This window comes from Xiphias gladius, chromosome 1, assembly GCF_016859285.1.
Source record: "Xiphias gladius isolate SHS-SW01 ecotype Sanya breed wild chromosome 1, ASM1685928v1, whole genome shotgun sequence".
NCBI classification, from domain to species: Eukaryota; Metazoa; Chordata; class Actinopteri; order Istiophoriformes; family Xiphiidae; genus Xiphias; species Xiphias gladius.
Window position 1 is genome coordinate 1,945,177 of NC_053400.1, and position 18,308 is coordinate 1,963,484.

The 18,308-nt window shown below is 36.7% G+C and overlaps 1 protein-coding gene across 2 annotated transcripts in view; it reads left to right on the plus strand.

Moving 5' to 3' along the window:
- Positions 1-18,090, plus strand: part of sh3gl3a (SH3-domain GRB2-like 3a) — a 45,573-nt gene extending 27,483 nt beyond the window's left edge. The window contains exons 2-11 of one of the 2 annotated variants that reach the window (XM_040136331.1): positions 1,662-1,730; positions 3,955-4,027; positions 4,165-4,308; positions 5,740-5,873; positions 7,701-7,859; positions 8,895-8,998; positions 11,235-11,359; positions 11,489-11,521; positions 13,965-14,030; positions 14,690-18,090. In XM_040136331.1, the coding sequence (XP_039992265.1) occupies positions 1,662-1,730; positions 3,955-4,027; positions 4,165-4,308; positions 5,740-5,873; positions 7,701-7,859; positions 8,895-8,998; positions 11,235-11,359; positions 11,489-11,521; positions 13,965-14,030; positions 14,690-14,892 (1,110 nt within the window). In that variant the 3' untranslated portion in view covers positions 14,893-18,090. The remainder of the gene's footprint in view (positions 1-1,661; positions 1,731-3,954; positions 4,028-4,164; positions 4,309-5,739; positions 5,874-7,700; positions 7,860-8,894; positions 8,999-11,234; positions 11,360-11,488; positions 11,522-13,964; positions 14,031-14,689) is intronic. The other variant, XM_040136322.1, reaches the window with a different exon arrangement.
- Positions 18,091-18,308: the final 218 nt, after the last annotated feature.

An 18,308-nucleotide genomic window follows, 5' to 3' on the forward strand; every position in this document is an offset into this window, starting at 1 on the left:
TAAACTTCAGAATTCATCCTCCTACCTCTATCAGCCGTCACATCATCAATAAACACCAGTGACCCTGTTCCATTGGCAGCTATACATGCCCTTGCCATAACACTGCCACTGATGATCCTGTATGCTTTGAATCCTGAGCCGTTGCTTTTCTTCTCCATACTCTTCTCTTCCCATTATTCTAGTACAAGATAACCTTGGTTTCTTCTGTCCAAAGAATCTTGTTTCAGAACTGGATAGGCTTTTTTAGAAGTTTTCTTGCAAAGTCTAGTCTGGTCTTTCTTATGGACCTAACTGTATAACTCAGCGTTTCAAGCCCCAACGGTGCAAGGTCTTCCGAAAAATTGCTATCAGACGGTGAAGAAACAATATGTGTATGATTCAGCAAACTCGTAGCAAACATTTTTGAGGTTATAATTAGAGGTGGTGTTGTATTGGACTGCATTATATGAAGACACGATTCTAATATTGTATAGACCCCCCATTTATATAATCCTTAACAGAACCTTACAAATTACAGAATTTGATATAGTATTAATAATGATATATAAAGATAATATTTTGAAACAGCAAGTTGATTATTTAGTTCATTATGTCTTTGTACTTTGACCTTAAGAAGACTGTTTTCTGTGTTTGTAGATACTGACTTTACAGTTCCAAATCACTGGAACTGCACAGTAAATGTAGGATTAGGGTAAATTTACTTCTTAACTCAGTTATCATCATAACTTCCTTGTTTAATCTTTGGCCTGCTAATTGTTTTACATTCAGTGGATGATTGTAAAAGGCATTCTATGTGTGTATACTTTATATGGTAGCTCTTTACTTAAAGTCCCCGTATTTAGCATATATAAGCAGTATACAAACTTTTAATGAACGTTTATAACACACTATAATGTAGTTATAAGCAGATACAAGTGTTTAGTAATGCATTTGTCAACAGCTATAACTCCTCCTGTAGGAACCCTGCAGTGGAGACTAATGTATAAACAAATAATGAATGATAATACAGTAAAACACAGTTTTAGTATAATTACAGTTACAGTTATCATCTTTGCCAAATTCTGTCTATTAATGAACATGGCCTTATAGCAGCATACAACTACATTGTAGTGTGTTATAATCCAATTGTTAAATGCATATGCTGCATCTAAATAACTAGTTACTTGGTTAAACCGACGGACCACATTATTTGAACACATCTGGTGTATTGAAAGGTTGGACTGATTGCCCAACTGCTGTATGTGTGGCAAGCGATGTTGCTGCATCACTGGTGAGAGAAATGTTATTAAAACCTATAGGGATTATAGGAAGACGTATAAACATAAAACCCTGTTTGAAAAAAAATCCTTTAAGTTACAAAGTTGGATCGCTTCTGTGTAAAGCTGTCCCTAGCAGATTGTGTGTTGTTTGGTGAAGTTGAAGAAATTGTCATCATACATAACAGAAAAAATGGCCAATGGAATAGAAAATAATAAATTAAATTTGTGCTTCTATTGTAAAACAAAACAATGCAGAAACACCATTCACCAAGTGATACAAAAGCAACCAGATATTTACATATCACATGAGCTTTAGGTTAATGTTACGTTCTACTTCTACCCTCTTCCTTTCCCTTTGTTTCTGAAGTCCTCCTTGATTCTCTCCATGCTCTCTCTGTGCAGCTATTCAGTGAAAAGATCAGTGGGGCAGAGGGTACAAAGCTGGATGAAGACTTCATGGAAATGGAGAGGGTGAGTTCAGTACAGGTTTCTGCTCAGCACTAAATGTGGTCTTATGTATAGTTTTACACTTGGTAATGCTGACATCCTGTGTTAGAATCACCTAACTACAACACTAACTGATGGAAATTGAGGGTTGATGGGAAGGGAGTGCTGCATAGCTAGTATCTGTTTGCTGCTTTGCTGCTCTCATCTGCAGCATTGAATGCTGGTCCAATGTGATTTGCAATTTGGCTGCCAGCGCTGTCAGGAGTCACACAGCTAGCCCGGTTGTGTCCAAACTTTAAAATTACCTACCTGCTAACACATACAAAGCTCACTGATTAATATGTGGTATCTGTTTTGTTTAATCTTTACATAAACAAAAAGATAAAAACAACAGTTGCTAGAACTATTTCATGACGAACAACAGTTTATCAATTTTTTTCCCAGCACTTCTGAGCCGTTTCTCCGGCTGCAGCTGCATTTTGAACTCTGTACTGGCATGATGGTACCAACGCTGGTAACCTCAATATTAGGACAAGACTCTGGGAAGCTAATATTAGAGATTGCACCTACTCTTCTTCAACAAGAACTAGTTCCAACACACAACTCCCTCTAAAGGCACATATTGTTGTTTTTACATTTTTGTTTGTGTATGGATTGAATGTGTTAATCAGTGAACTTTAGAAGCATGGTAGGTATATTTTTTAGCTGTGGTCAGAGTTAGGGTAGCTGTTACCCACTGTTTCCAGCTCTATGCTTAATGCGCAGACAAGAGATGTCGATATATATATCTATCTTTATATACAGTTTGTCTTCACATGTAACTCTCGTAAAGAAAGTGAATAGGTATGTTACCCAAAATGTTTAACAATTCCTTTAAAAGATTTGAAAAATCCTGTTTTCCACGAATACAGAGTTAATGAAAATAACTGATGTGTGATCCTGAACTTGACCAGGTTTGGCAACCTCCAGGCCGGTTTGAGATCCGGTTGAAATGCTCAGTAAAGAGTCATTTTAAGGTTCTTGAACAATAATCTCCTTTGAAAATTAACAGGATTTATCTCTGTGTGGCCTCAGAGAAAGCTTTTATAGAAAGCTACAATGGACAGATTATCTTAAGGTTCTGTTTTGGTCAGACAAACTGGGTACAAACTTGAGCTACCATCTGCAGATACAGGTGTTTGGGGTTGTAAAAAAAAGTTTGTAAAACACACTTATTTAGCACAAAAAAAACAATTTGGGTAGTGGAGTTGAAAAGATATTTAAAATGACAATGTAAAATCTAAGATGAAAATCTGAATAGTCTTGAAGTCTAATCTGTTTTGCATTGTTTTAACACTATAAACACCAGATACATTCAACTATGTAAAACATAGTAGGAGATAAGATGGACAGAACTGAGACACTCAGTGTTTAGTTCTAATCAAAACATGGTCTATCTATGATGTGGCAGCATTTTCACTGTCCAGCAACAGAAATCAAGAACAAGATAAGCCTTACTTTACGGATAACAGCAGCACAATGTACAATGTTAAAACAACAATCCCGGTAAATGGTTTTAATTTTTTTCTTTCTCCTTTATTTTCTCTTTATTTTTCCAGAAAGAAATTGATGTTCATATATATTCCTCATTTCACTTTGTGTTACTACTGATATTTTTCTTTGTTTCAGGCTTGAAAGTAGGGAGACTGCAATGTGCCATCACATTAATAGACTTTTTTTAGTCGATGATTACATTTGGTTACTTAGGAATGCATTTAAATCAAATATTAAGTGATTACATTAATAAAAATGAATTGCTTTGAATAAAAAAAGATTATTAGGTTAAAAAAAAATGGTTGTGAAATGATAATGTGTGCCAAATATGAAATTCAATCATTCATTATTTTATTCATTATTTAAAATATAATAAAACATTATGTACAGTACTGTGAATTTATTATTGTCAATAGTTTATTTATTGAGATTTATTAATATTCATGTGTGTTTTCAAATGTGAATTTTTGAAAGTGTTGAAAGTGATTACTATGAACAGCTGAGAAAGTGTATAATTATTATTATTTTGTATCAGTCATAATTATCTTTATTCATATTGTGTTCAAAATATTTCAAGATTTGACCATGAGCCCAGCTTGGACAACTGAATCATTAATTGCATGTAATGTCTCAAATATCCTTCAGAAGGAGAAAATACTCAAACATAACTACAACATCTCTCCTTTTTTTAACATTCTTGTCTCACTCCCAATAGAAAATTGAGGTGACCAACAAGTCAGTGTTTGACCTCTTGTCCAAAACAACAGAGTACCTCCAGCCTAATCCAGGTAAAAAAAAATGGATCATATGTTATTCTGTTATAGAACTTGCTGTTTTTTTTATCTATCACTACAACACTGTTTTGCAAAAGGATCCAATACAAAAATCAACAGTATTTTTATATATTCATGGTTTTCATCTGTAGCCTCTCGAGCCAAACTAAACATGATGAATACAGTGTCAAAGATCCGAGGGCAGGTGAAGACCACTGGCTACCCTCAGACTGAAGGCCTGCTGGGAGACTGCATGCTGCGCTACGGTCATGAACTGGGAGAGGACTCTGTCTTTGGTACCAATTCTCATATTCCAAAAATTCCCAAATAGCTACAGAGAGGTGTTTATAGAATGGTTTCCCCTTACAATCAGGACGTGTACGCACCAGGTGGGTAGAAAACATATTGCCATAATGTTAGGATAGCTTATGATGATTTTCAGTATTTACAAAATAAAGTAGCTTGCTGGAAAACCAATAATACTTTTTTGACGCATACTTGAATGTGTCATTCAGCCTTGCACTTCCAAAACCACATGGTTAAAAACAGATAAAAATTAAACACAAAAAAAATTGAAAAAATTTAATTCCTGCTGTTAAATTACTGCTGCATAAATGAAAAGCAATCACACACTCATTCTGGATATTTGTAACATTAGCATATAAGAAAATCCTGTTGTTTTCTTAAAATATGACAGGATTCATGTGGATCTACCCATGAGCTCTCAGTCATTTTGCTTTGTTTTCTAATCCCCATGTGCATAAGCATCTCACCAATGATGTTGCATGTAAACCCGTCTATTTGGAACACGTTTATACTAGAAACAGGCCTTCTATTCCGACTCTTTATTCCCTTTTCATATGTGTATGTTATCATGTTCTAGTAAGAAGCCTCCTTGTTTTCTGATCTGGTCCTGTTTTAATTTGCCGTTGATGCAAACTTTAAACTTTCTCCATGTTTACCTGTTGTTTTAATAAGTCCAGTTTAATCTACATTTCCACATCACTGGTTCCATCAGTACAACAGAGCTATGTCATACTCACCACTCGGCTGCTCTCAGTTTCTTAAAATGGAAGTACTGTTTTCATTCACTATTTAATTCCATTTTCCTTTTTTCAGTTAAGCTACTATCAATGAGACTAAACTCTTCCTGCTCAGAAGTTTCACATTAAACTCCTTTTAGTGTCTCAAAGAGAAACTCCCACCATTTCCTGGAAGGCTTTTATGGCTCGATGACCAACGCTTTGGTGATCAGTTTGATGTATGTTAAGAGTTTCACTGTGTGATTTGATGGGAGCATAGAGGTGTGGTTATATAATTATGCCTATAATTTTTCAGACACAAAAATGACTGACAAGTGTGTACAGACTCCTTTTATGATCTCCTGTTGCTTATAAATAATATTTAATCCAGTGTTGAGTTTTGGCTGTATACATGGGCTCATGTAATTCTACCTATGAAATAAAGACAAATTTGAAAGTTCTGAAAAATTTTAAAAAGTGAAAATTTAAAGCGTAAGCGATTGAAGGGGTTATCCAAGATATACTGAAAATTGCGGGCCTAGAAATATGCTTTCTGTAGGATAAAAACAGTGTCATAAAGACACAACACAGCTGTTAAGCCAAAACAAAAAGTGCTTGACTTCAGATGAGTTCTGTTTTACAGTGCCTGCTGAAAAGACCATAGGTTAACAGAAAAGGTGTGTTTTTTTTCTCTCTGTCCTATAGGCTGTGCTCTGGTGGATATGGGTGAGGCCATGAGGCAGATGGCAGATGTGAAGGACTCCCTGGACATAAATGTCAAACAAAACTTTATTGACCCCCTGCAGAATCTACAGGACAAGGACCTCAAAGAGATCACGGTACGTGACAGCAGAATGTACCCTGTAACTAAAATGATATAAGGTGAAACTCAAGTAGGATAACGTTTTTGAATTTATGATTGGCAGGGTAGACAAACTATGAGAGATTATTGATTTTGTTCCAAAGTTCAAAACTTCACCTTCAAGTTCTAATAATGCTGACAGTGTTTTCAACACAGGGGAAATCAGGGGAAAAACACTTTCAGTTGTGCCAAGACTTCTGCAGCACATTTGCAACACTGTTTGAAATCTGACATTAAACATGCACTACCCTGAATGTAACGCTTATTTAATTTACAGAATGCATACACTGTGTTGTAGGTCGCTGCCACACCTCTATTTTAGCTCACTTTATCCAACTATTAATACCATACAATAAACATTGTTAAAAGTAGTCATGCATTCAAAATTTTACTTAAGTAAAAGTACAGAAGTATCATCAACTATATGATACATACATACATACATTTATTTTAAGCCTCTTTTTATACAGCTGGATAGTTTTATCTATAATGACCTTTGTTTAAACTACTTTCTGATATATCAGGTAAAATCCTTAACAAGTATACCCACTGCTATACTCGTTACCTGGGTTACCAGGGATGTACCGATCCAACTTTTTCTCCCAGGTACCAGTTCTGGTACCTTAAATCAAGATCTCTGCTGATACAGAGTATTGATCTGATACCTGTGGTCTCTTTTTTTGTAATTTACAATCTGTTGAACTGTTTGGAACTCACTGGAATCATTTTTATGGAAGGTAACCTGAAGGCAAGGATTTCCTTCAGTCAACAGCTCAGTTTGATTTAGTGAATGTAACTTATTGCCAAAACACAGAATTTTTATAATAACAATAACAAACAAACTGGCCCATAACCGATCTGCTTCAGGTGAATTATTGTTGCCATCACTTATTTAGCATATCAGATTATTCATAATGGTTAACAAATGATTTTGCATAATTACGTACTGTACATTGCTTATACAGATTGCGATGCTTTCTCAAGCGTTCACAATCAACAGATGAATTTAAGAGTAGTTTAACTTTTAAATTCCTGCTAAAATGTAACTACTATCTCAAAATGCTTTGCTTTCACACGAAAGACAAAGCACACCACAGTCGACTTGGAAACAACCAGACCAAGACCACTTGAAAAGAAGAGTCTCCGTGTGATTGTTTAATCTGCAGTTTGAATGATAGCTTTCACAGCAGACCAAACAAACTAAACCAAATTAACCAAACACAGCAGAGTTTGTTTAAACTGCCTAAACACGTTAGGTGTACAAATGGGCGTTTGGCTCCACGAATAAATATTACAGTTTGTTTTCAGTATAGTCCATGAATTCACGAGTCATAAACTTAATGTCAGCCTTAGAATAAAATAACTGTAAAATTTTTTTTTTGGGTATAAACACTAATAATGTGAAATTGGATTTTGTGTGATGAAATTCCAGATAATGTTTTATAATTAATACATGTAACATCTGTGAATTATAACACAAAGAGGTCAGATATGTTTTGCAAAAAAGAATAAATAAATAGTATATGACATTGTGTTTCAGTACATATAAATGAACATCCTGCCCTTATCAAGAGTTTATCAAGAGCACACATCCTGCACATGCAGTATGCAGTTTCCTGCATATTGCATGTGCAGGATTTGTGAGTTTGTATTGTTACTATTATTGTCATGTCAGTCTGTAGGTATATGCCAGTACATACAGGCCATACTGTATATACAGTAAAATTACTGAAGAAGTGTTTAGACATGTTTTTTTTTTAAAAAAGGAAATAAAGATATTGACATTTCCTGTTTGTGTTTGCAGCACCACTTGAAGAAGCTGGAGGGTCGCCGGTTAGACTTTGACTATAAGAAGAAGCGTCAGGGGAAAATCCCAGATGAGGAGATCCAGCAGGCTGTGGAGAAGTTTGAGGAGAGCAAAGAGCTGGCTGAGAGGAGCATGTTCAACTTCCTGGAGAATGATGTAAGAGAGGATGAAACTTCTAAATAAAGAATGGACCAATAGGGAGTATTAAACAAAAGGAAACTGGAATTTAAATATATCATCTTATTACTAGAGATGTGTGAATGTCTAGAAAAACATGAATTAGAGATTCTGCACAGCATCAAGCGATAAAATAAAACTTCAAAATTAAGATTTAATAAATTCATACATTTATTGTTTAAGCTCTGCAAATGTCTTTCCAGTCTTTATTTGAAGCCTAATGAGAATGGCTTATTATATGTAGTATAGAGATTTAAGCTATTTATTAATTTTGTCATCATATTTTTGCAAAAAAGAAATAGATAACCCATAATATTTGCCTGTAAACAAAAACTACACATAATATATAGTATTATTTTTTCATTTTATTTTTTTCACTGTTTAATATTTTAAACTACAACTGTCAGAAAACTGGAGCAAGTGCTACAATTTTTACAATTTGCGACATCTCACTCTCTCCTGGGAGTAGTCCTTCTCGTGCTAAAAGTCAGTGTAGGAAGCTTCACAAGTAACCCTTGCAAATGGAGCCTTTTTACAGCTCGGTAAACGCTCAGTGTGATTTTTAAGACACTTGATAAATACAGTGATTTCACCTCATTCCCAACATAACACACTCATCAAGTTTGTCTGGGGGAACTGTGGGCAAGTAGATAAGTGGAAAATGCGAAGTTACATACACTGTGAATAGGCAGGCTCAGACATGATTTCACCATGTACTGACATTTAGTATATGCAAAGCCAAATCATTACTTAATATTAATTACATTAATACTCCATTTTGTTTGTATTTTTTAATCTTTGAATTTCCGCCCCTTAAAATAATAGATAATATAGATAAGATAATATTGCAAAATGTAATGTACCAGATTTTTTTAAAAAGAGTTATGCTACTAAGTAAATATGTGTGTGTGTGTGTGTGTTTGTGTGTGTGTGTGTGTGTGTGTGTGTGTGTGTGTGTGTGTGTGTGTGTGTGTGTGTGTGTGTGTGCATATGCCTTGGGGGCCTGGCCAATAGGTGGAGCAGGTAAGCCAGCTGTCAGCACTGATTGAGGCGGCCTTAGAGTACCACCGACAGTCATGTGAAATCCTGGAGGAGCTTAGCGCAACACTGCAGAGGAGGTAAGGAAGGTGATCTGTTGTACTTGAGGCCACACGTCACTTTGCTGTCAGTAATTACTTTGTAGCGTTCCTCCTCTGTGGGAGAATTATAATCTCACTCTGTTTCTCCTGTTCAAAAAGTAATTTCGCTCAGTGGTTGTGACATGAATGCCAGTGGGGACAGAAGGTCTGTGACCAGTATATTTAGAAACCTGGGTGTCAGTATACTTGAATTAATGTGTTGAATGGAACCATCTCAAAGCATGTGACTCACACATTTTAGAAGTATAATGGACGCACACTGACATCCACACTGACAGAGCTCCTGTTTTTTCAGAGGAAAAATGTATCAACATTTTTCCTAACAGTTGGTTACAAATATTTCTCTATGCTGAGTTTACTTTTTCAAAACTATGCATAAAGTCAGCAGAGTAGCAGTTAATGTGGACTAAACTGTGAATAACATTTACTGCTTTGACACATAATGCATTCAATGACCACATCTTTAAAATTTTATTTTATTTTTATTTTTTTCTCACTTAAACTCAATCACACTCCATTTTACATGTTAACAAACTATTGTAAAAACTTAACATAACACAAAATTACTGTAAATTAGACTACAATTTGCTACATTCTGCTACATCTACATCTAAGAAAATTAGAAAAATAAAAATACATAAACCACTAACTGGGCCGTACAGCAAGGACTGTCTCATTTAATTTCTGGATGACCTCTATGAAAGACTTGTGCCAGATGTGAAAAAGGAGGCAAGAGAAGACATAAGGACATAAGGAGGACACAAGATGTGATTTGGATGAGAAGACAGGGTTGACCTCTGTATTTCTATATCTGAAGCTATCCTATATGTGGATATATAGTAAATACATATTTTTGTACCTAGGTTTGTGTTGTAGTGCATTACTGGAATTAGTTTAGGGAAATAAAGCCTTTTGAAGCATACTGTAGCATGTCTGATTTATTTCTCTAACATATATTGTGAGGTAGAACAATTCATACAGTAAAGGGGTGACAGTCTTTTTATTGTAATGGAATCATGGTTTATGCAAATAAGTGAATAATTAAATACTGTAATGCTACTTGTTGTCAGTGTGTTTTAGGTCAGTGTGTTCTGACCGACAAAGTTTTCTTGTTGGGAGACAAATTTCTGTTACAAGAGCTCATCCTGAGATGTATATGAAGTGTTTTGGTTGCATTCGTGTATTTTGGATACAAGATTCACTGTTCTGCCAAGCTGCATGTCAGTAATGAGCCAGAGTATCAGTATAATATTATAGGGAGGTACATCTGTGTGTCCTATTCAGAGGCTCTCGAGATAATGGGGGAGAGTAGGCGGAATATTCATAACACACCTATAACAGGATCAACATATCCGACCTGGCAGTATGTGCCAGGGCAAACAAGAGAACACACACTGCCACAAAGTTATCGGCCGTTACCACCAGTTTACCGCTGTAAAAATGGTGGCTGAACAAGACTAAGAATCTGAACATTTAGTCCTTTGATTCTTACAGCTAAAGAACCAATACACACAGGTGTGTGTTCCAGACACATCTCAAGGACAATTAGCATAATTAGCAAACAGGATGACCATAATTTGGATTGCCACAGCAAAGGGTCTGAATATGTTTTTGAATGAGAGATTTCAGTTTTTGATTTTTAATAAATCTGCAGAAATTTCTAAAATCATATTTTCACTTGTAAGTAGGGGTTATTGGGTGTAGACTGATGGACAAAGAGGAAGTTTTATCCATTCAAAATTAAATTGACTACACAATGAAGTGTGCAAACAGTGAAGGGTTCTGAATACTTTAAGACACTGTATACCAATATAAGAAAATGGTAATATTATAGAAAATACTTCAACAATATATTTTATCGCTAATTACTAACAAATCATAGAAACCTCTATTGAACTCAATAGAGACCCTGAAGCTCATTTTTGCCCCTCGGTCCCCTAGTGAATTAATCCGGCCCCGCCTACAGCTATGCTTTGTCTTTGAGCTGGAGAGGAAACATCCAGCCTGATTTTGGACTCATTTTGGACATTCTCTAACTGGAGTGAGTTCCAGATAATAAGCAGGAAATTATTTTTTGTCCTCTTGAATGCCCTAATGAACCATTGGAAATTCCTGGAGCCACTTAATAGAAACACATTGTCCAAAACATAATGCTTTTCTTTCTTCTACCTTATAGAACAACTGTTTTTTTCCCTCTGCTATCTTCTCCTCCCAGAATATCGACAGCCAGCGGGCGGCCGAAAAGGGAGTTCAAACCAAAGTCCATCAGGAGCAGCACCGAATCTCTGGACAACAGCCAGCACAACGGGTTGTCCTGCAGCACCTCACTCAAATCTACTGGTACAGCTGCCACATATCTGTCTTCATTTTATCTGTTTTTCCTTTCTTTTCTGTAATTTTCTCTGTGAGCACCATCTTCATTGTTTACTTTGAGTTGTAGTGTATACTTTTTTCTATTATCCCTTACAGATATCCAGCTCAACCACACAGTCAATGGGAAAAGTAGGTATTCCTTTATACAATGTTGAGGTGTTAGGCTCTTATACTTTTGTGCTCCCCTCCAACTAGCATTAATCTCTCATTTCCAGATGTAATGTGGTTTGATCAGGTGTAAACTCAACATCGAATGCATAAACTGTGTTTCTCTTCCCTCACCAAATGCAGATTACCATTACCATTTCCATCTTTAGAAACTGACAGCAAATATCTCTCTTGCTCCACATACATCAGTATCCAAACAAACCCTTTTTGTTTGTTGCTATGTGAGCTGCCTGTTTGCTTTTTAATGGCAAAAACTGTTTAGTGAGCATAAAACAAACTCAAGCATTAATCAGTCTGTAGGTAAAGATCTCAGAGTATGCAGATTTGTGGACACCTAACATAAAACTGGTTTGTGTGCACTTACTTCCATATTTGAGAGTTTTCTGCAGAAAAAGAATCCCTGTCACTCACTCAAATTTAGAGACATAAGTGTCCTCAAAATTTCTCATCATCAACATATTTTTTTGGTAATTAGAAATAGTTAAAGTGAATTGGTGAGTGTTAAGTCTGTCTGTTGATATAAGATCCAGCCCATCCGTCACTGTCATTACCCCCCACTGTAATAATAATGATTATTTCTGTGAATAATTAGAAGTCCTTTTAAGTATCCGAGTAATGTAGCCATTCACCAAGTATAGGCTGATTTGGTTTGTTATTTTCAGATACAAATGAACTTTGAACTTCTTTGAAGTTGATTTCTTTCACTTTTCACACCTATTTTTCATTCATATGATTTTATAACTTCCTTAAGGTTCTCATTTCTTTAAAGTGATCAAAAATGAAAATTACTCATATAAATTCTTGTATTATTATCTTATTATTTGTAACTCTCAGTGTGTCCACAGGTTTTCAGTATTCACAAGATTTTTTTCTTGGTCCTGGAAAAATATTAATGGGCCCATTTGACCCATTCCCAGACAATCCTTGATCAAATGCTGTTATATAATGTCCTCTGTGGCACTGGAGGCATTTCATGTCATGTCAAAGGGCTACAGAGTAGAAATTCATAATGGAAAGCTTGTGTAACAAACTTAGGGTATGTAGAGTAATTTGCCCCTCTAAAGTCACAATTCTGTTGTCCCTCTGAAAACTTGTTCTGCTCTTTTAAGTCTGTCCTTGACTTACAGATTGGTTAGTGCTTGTAATTGTTCTTTGTTCTCTCAATACTTTTGTTGTTGATGAACTTTTATATATAGTATATATATAGTATATAGTATATATTCAGGAAGTATTCAGACCCCTTCTCTTTTTTCACTTTTTGTTATATTGCAGCCTTATGCTAAAATTGTTTAAATTATTTTTTTTCCCTCATCAATCCACGCCATGCCCCATATTGACAAAGGAAGACCGAATTTTAGAATTTTTTTCAAATTTATTAAAAAGGAAAAACTGAAATATCACATTGACATAAGTATTCAGACCCTTTACTCATTAGTAAAGTAGTAGTTGAAGCACCTTTGGCAGTGATTACATCCTCGAGTCTTCTTGGGTATGACGCAACAAGCTTTGCACACCTGGATTTGGGGATTTTCAGCCATTCTTCTCTGCAGATCCTCTCAAGCTCTGTCAGGTTGGATGGGGACTGTCGGTGGACAGCCATTTTTCAGGTCTTTCCAGAGATGTTTGATTTGGTTCAAGTCAGGGCTCTGGCTGGGCCACTCAAGGACATTCGCAGAGTTGTCTCTAAGCCACTCCTGTATTGTCTTGGCTGTATGCTTAGGGTCATTGTCCTTTTGGAAGGTGAACCTTCAACCCAGGCTGAGGTCCTAGGCATTCTGGACCAGGTTTTCATTAAGGATATCTATGTACTTTGCTCCATTCAGCTTTCCCTCAACCCTGACCAGACTCCCTGTCCCTGCCCCTGAAAAACCCGTCAACAGCGTGAGCTGCCACCACCATGCTTCACTGTTGGGATGGAACTGGGCAGGTGATGATTGGTGCCTGGTTTCCTCCGGACATGATGCTTAGAATTGAGGCCAAACTGTTCAGTCATGCTTTCATTAGACCAGAAAATCTTGTTACTCACATGCTTTTAGGGTAATATATTGTTGTTGTGCTCTCGTGTGGTATATGATTTGTTAAAATGAGTTTTTGACCACCTCTAAAGTGGAGGAGTTGCAATTACAGTATAAGCCCGGTGCACACGTTACCAGGTGAAAAGATACTTACATCCACTCTTTGTCCATGGCAATATCTGAAAAAATGTTGCCACCTTCTGCTGGGAAAAGTTAGATGGAAGTAGTGTACATGCAGTATGGTACACAACTAGTGTACATGCAGTATGGTAATCTACAATGTACACAAGTGGTACACTGTAGATTACCCATCTAGGGTTATTTCTTCATCTTGTTCTGTGTTTTTATGTGCTCAACACCATCTCAATTTGTCTTAACATCTCATCTAGCTGATCATATAACCTCTGTACCACTGTCATGGCCTGACAGCCCCACTACCAATGGCAGTCTTCACCGTGAGTAGCACATCATGACTCAGCATTGACATCTGTGTGTATCACTCTTGAAAAGATTAATGGACAGAAAGTTAACAAACAAGAGTTTAGTCTTGTACGCAAAAATGCAGCTCCTAAAAGCAGAGGTTTTTTGGGGTTTGGACTTGTCTGTTGGATCAAACATCCAATTTAAAATGAGTGTGAAGTTCATTAATGATCCTGGAAACCATAGTTTGACTTAAGGTAAACTTACTGTTGTTTTCCAGAGCTTTCAACCACATCTCAGGGCCTTAATCAGTGGAGTAATTTTGCACAGTTGTCATGGTGATGACTCAGTATTTGAACTGAATACTGACAACTGAGCAAACTCCATCCATCAAGGTCCTCTTACTAGTTTTTTCTGGACTTTCAACCACAACTCAAGGTCATTAGTAGTTGGTGTTTGCTCTTTTTTGTCAATGCAATTGAGAAACATCTTATTGGGCTCTTTTCAGATACGTTATTGATACTATTTTTTCAAACAAATGCTTTAGAGATATCTCGATAAAAATAATAATTAGTTGCGGCCTGTATATACAATTCAGTAACATAAAATGTAAGAAAGAAGCCATTTTTCATAAATGTCCAGGAGTGAAATGATTATTTGATCATTTGTAATCTCTTCTTGTGTTTCGGTGCAGAGTCGGAGGTGTTGGACCAGCCGTGCTGTCGATCCCTCTATGACTTCGAGCCAGAGAATGAGGGTGAGCTGGGCTTCAAAGAGGGCGATATCATCATCCTCACCAACCAGATAGACGAGAACTGGTATGAAGGCATGATCAATGGCGAATCCGGCTTCTTCCCGATCAACTATGTAGAGGTCATTGTCCCCCTGCCTCAGTGAAGACCGGCACCCCAAGTCCTCCAGAGACTCCCTCCTGCCTCATCACACTCAACTTCTGTCCTCAGCTCAACTTGGGCCTGAAAATATACGAGGCCAGAACAGCCTGAAGCTGAAAAAAAAAAATTCTGTCTCCTGATTTTCAAACTGAGCCAGATATGTAGTAAGTATATCCCAAGCCAACTTAAGATCAGATTTCGCTGATTTTTTTCTGTTGATATTTATGAACCTGAAACAAACTGATACACAAGCCATTAAGAACAACACTCTGCCTGGTTGGATCCTTTGTGTGCTTTGGGTCTGAGCAAGGTGAAAATGTCAAGCAGCTATCAAACTCTGCGATCCATCCTGTCAGTCTCTCAAATGAAGCTGTTCCCTATTTCTCCTGATAGAAGTTTATCTCATTGAGCTTTCTGCCTGCATTTGCCCCCTCATCATAAACTGAAGCTCCTTACCTTTACTCAAAGTTCACCAGTGGACATTATGACTGCATTGTTAGATCATTACAATCAAATGTTGTGCTTTTATTGGCATTATAGTCACATTAGGAACATTATATAAATTTCAGGATATTTTAATCCCATTAAATTGCCCTATAGCTACGCCCAAAAATGTTAGAGGGTTTGTGTTTGCATCACGAATCATAGTGATGGCTTGACCTCACCCATCAGGCTGATATACATAGAAGAAGCAAAGAAGCAAACATAATGCAAGTACAAATTTAGTCAAATGAATCAGGGGTTAAATGATCAGCTTGATGTCTAAAGGGCTGGTTCACCCAAGTTACCCCTATCTTCTAGCCATGCAGATAGACTAGGTTTAATTAATCCAAGTCTTGAGATATTTCTCTCTGAGGTTTCAGCCCCCTCCCAAATACAATAGCGGAAAATGGAATTACATTTGTGGTGCTCACAGCTTTGAACAAAGACAATTAAGAGAAAAACAAAAAATCAAGAGGTGACAAAGAAAATAGGATTTGCTTTAAATTTGGGTGAACCAGGCCCTTCAAAAAAAGACAAGACTTGGTGAGTTGAAGGCCAGCCTGTACGTTTAAAAAACAAAACAAAAAAAAACGCTCATCCACTGCTGCCCAAGGAGACCCCCATATGGCCACCAGGGTTCCGTATTCTATTGATTTTGTGTTTTTGTCATTTTAAAAGCATTTTATGTTCTGTGTCATCATCCGAACATAATCCTAATTTCTCTAAGTGTTTATGATGTCTTCTGAGATCTTGCCAGAGTTCAAGGATAATTCCTATCCATTACAACTTTGTTCATGTTTTTGTAGTTTTGCCATCATGTGACTAACTAACTTCTACTCATTAAGTTAGTTGCTGAGATCAGGAATATGGTGACAATGCTTAAAAGAAGTCAAGTGTGTCGACAAAAAAAGCAGTCAAACAATTAGAGAGGTTTTAAAGCTGCACTAATCAAATTTTTCTACTGACAATTCGTCAAATGACTACTTTTATCTTATCTTGCTGTTGCTTGTAGGGATGAACCCACAGAGAATAATCACCAATTATCTGCAGTTCCCCTCAGCTCTTTAAAGTGCTATACTATATTACAACTCATTGTTTTGGTTTTACAGCCTGCAACATTACTATTTTGGTTGAGTCTCACAGCTCTATTCAACATGTTTCCAGCAGCAGCAGGCAGTTGTTCTTAGTGAAAAGGTTCAGCAGCAAACACCTGCTCAGCAGCAAATAGCAGACAGACACAGTTAGACATTAGCTAGTGAACACAGTGGAGCATTTAGCAGCTAAAGAGACAGATATTTCCCTCAGGAGTTGGTAGATAGCAAAAGCAGAGCTAAAAGAGAGTAAATATCAAGTTGCCAGAGGCGTGACTTCAAATTAATGCAAGGACTTTTCTCAGTTTCTGCTAGATGTGTAAATAGGCAACTGTTCGTTAACACTTTAATTAACACAATTAATGTTGCTTCAAACAAACTCCTGAGTTAGCCAAACATATTTAAAGCGAAATTTGAAATTATTACCCAAACTGTCAATTGTAAACATCCATCAAAGTTTACAGAAAGGCTTCTTTAACTTTGACCTACCTTACGTGCCAAAGCCGTGCGCACAGTTTTCCTATGCAATTTCAGGTGTGCAAACTTTCAGTTTTACCTGTAATAATCTGGATAACCTGTCGGCTCATTTACAGCCTGTCTGATCATCTGACATCTGTTTCTTGACCTTGGACTTTAACTTTGTCACGTTCTCAGATCTCAGCAATTGCTTTGGTGACTACAATGTTTCATGGCAATTTAAATTATATAAAAGACCAAAAATATAAAAACAACACCTATGTTGTACTAAACCAGAATTATCCTTTAAAATGTGAAATTAAACATTTGATTGATGTTGGCTTTAGCTCTATTGCTCTTCCTTTCTACACAAACACTCCATTGCTATTTATTTACAAGGCACAGCCCTCTGTGATTTAGGTGATCGCACTTAACTCACAGAGTTAACTGAGTTAGGTGATCGCACATAACTCACAGGGTTAATGTCACCAGTGTCTGAAAGCCTCACTTTCCACTGGGATCATGGTAGACAGCATGTTATGTATATTAGTATTCGGTTAGACTCTGCCTGTGTTCAGGTTGGCCTGTCTTTTGTTTTAACTCTATACCTTTCTCTTCACATGTTTTTTCCTGCCCAAACTGACTTAGCCCATGTACTGTGCTCTTAAGTGTCACCGAAAAGACATTTTTTATGACTGTGTGGAACTGAAGTGAACTCCATCTCTCTGAATGACCCTCTTTCTCTCTGTTTATACACTGACATATTGTGACATAACGTAAGTACTGTATTGCCCGCTCTGCGTCAGATGGGGACGAATGCCTTTTCACACTGAAATCATATGAAAGTGCTTTTTAAAATGTCGCCTTTATTGCACTGAAGCTTTAGAATCTACCTAACATATATGTTTATGGACATGCACCTTTTTGTTGTCAATGTTTTGTTTTTCACTTATGTTGCACTTTGTTTACTTTGTTTGTACTCACAACCGGGTTATAATCACTACCATATTAGATAAACAACTAGGTCAATAATCATTTGGACAGTGACAATTTTCATAATTTTGCCTCTGTACACCACCACAATGGATCTGAAATAAAGCCATCAACATGCGATTGAAGTGTAGAGTTTCAGCTTTAATTAACTGGTTAGGAATTACAGCCATTTTTATACATAGTCCCTATTTTCATAGGGTAAAAATTAATTTGACAAATAACAATTGACCAGTTTCATGGCCAGGTGTGGCCTATTCCCTCATTATTTCATGACAAATGAAGTTGATAAAAGGTCTGGAGTTGATTCCAAGTCTTGAATTTGCATTTGGTAGTTGCTCAGGGGAACTCTCAATACGTGGTCCAAAGAGGTGTCAATGCAAATGAAGGAGGCCATCAT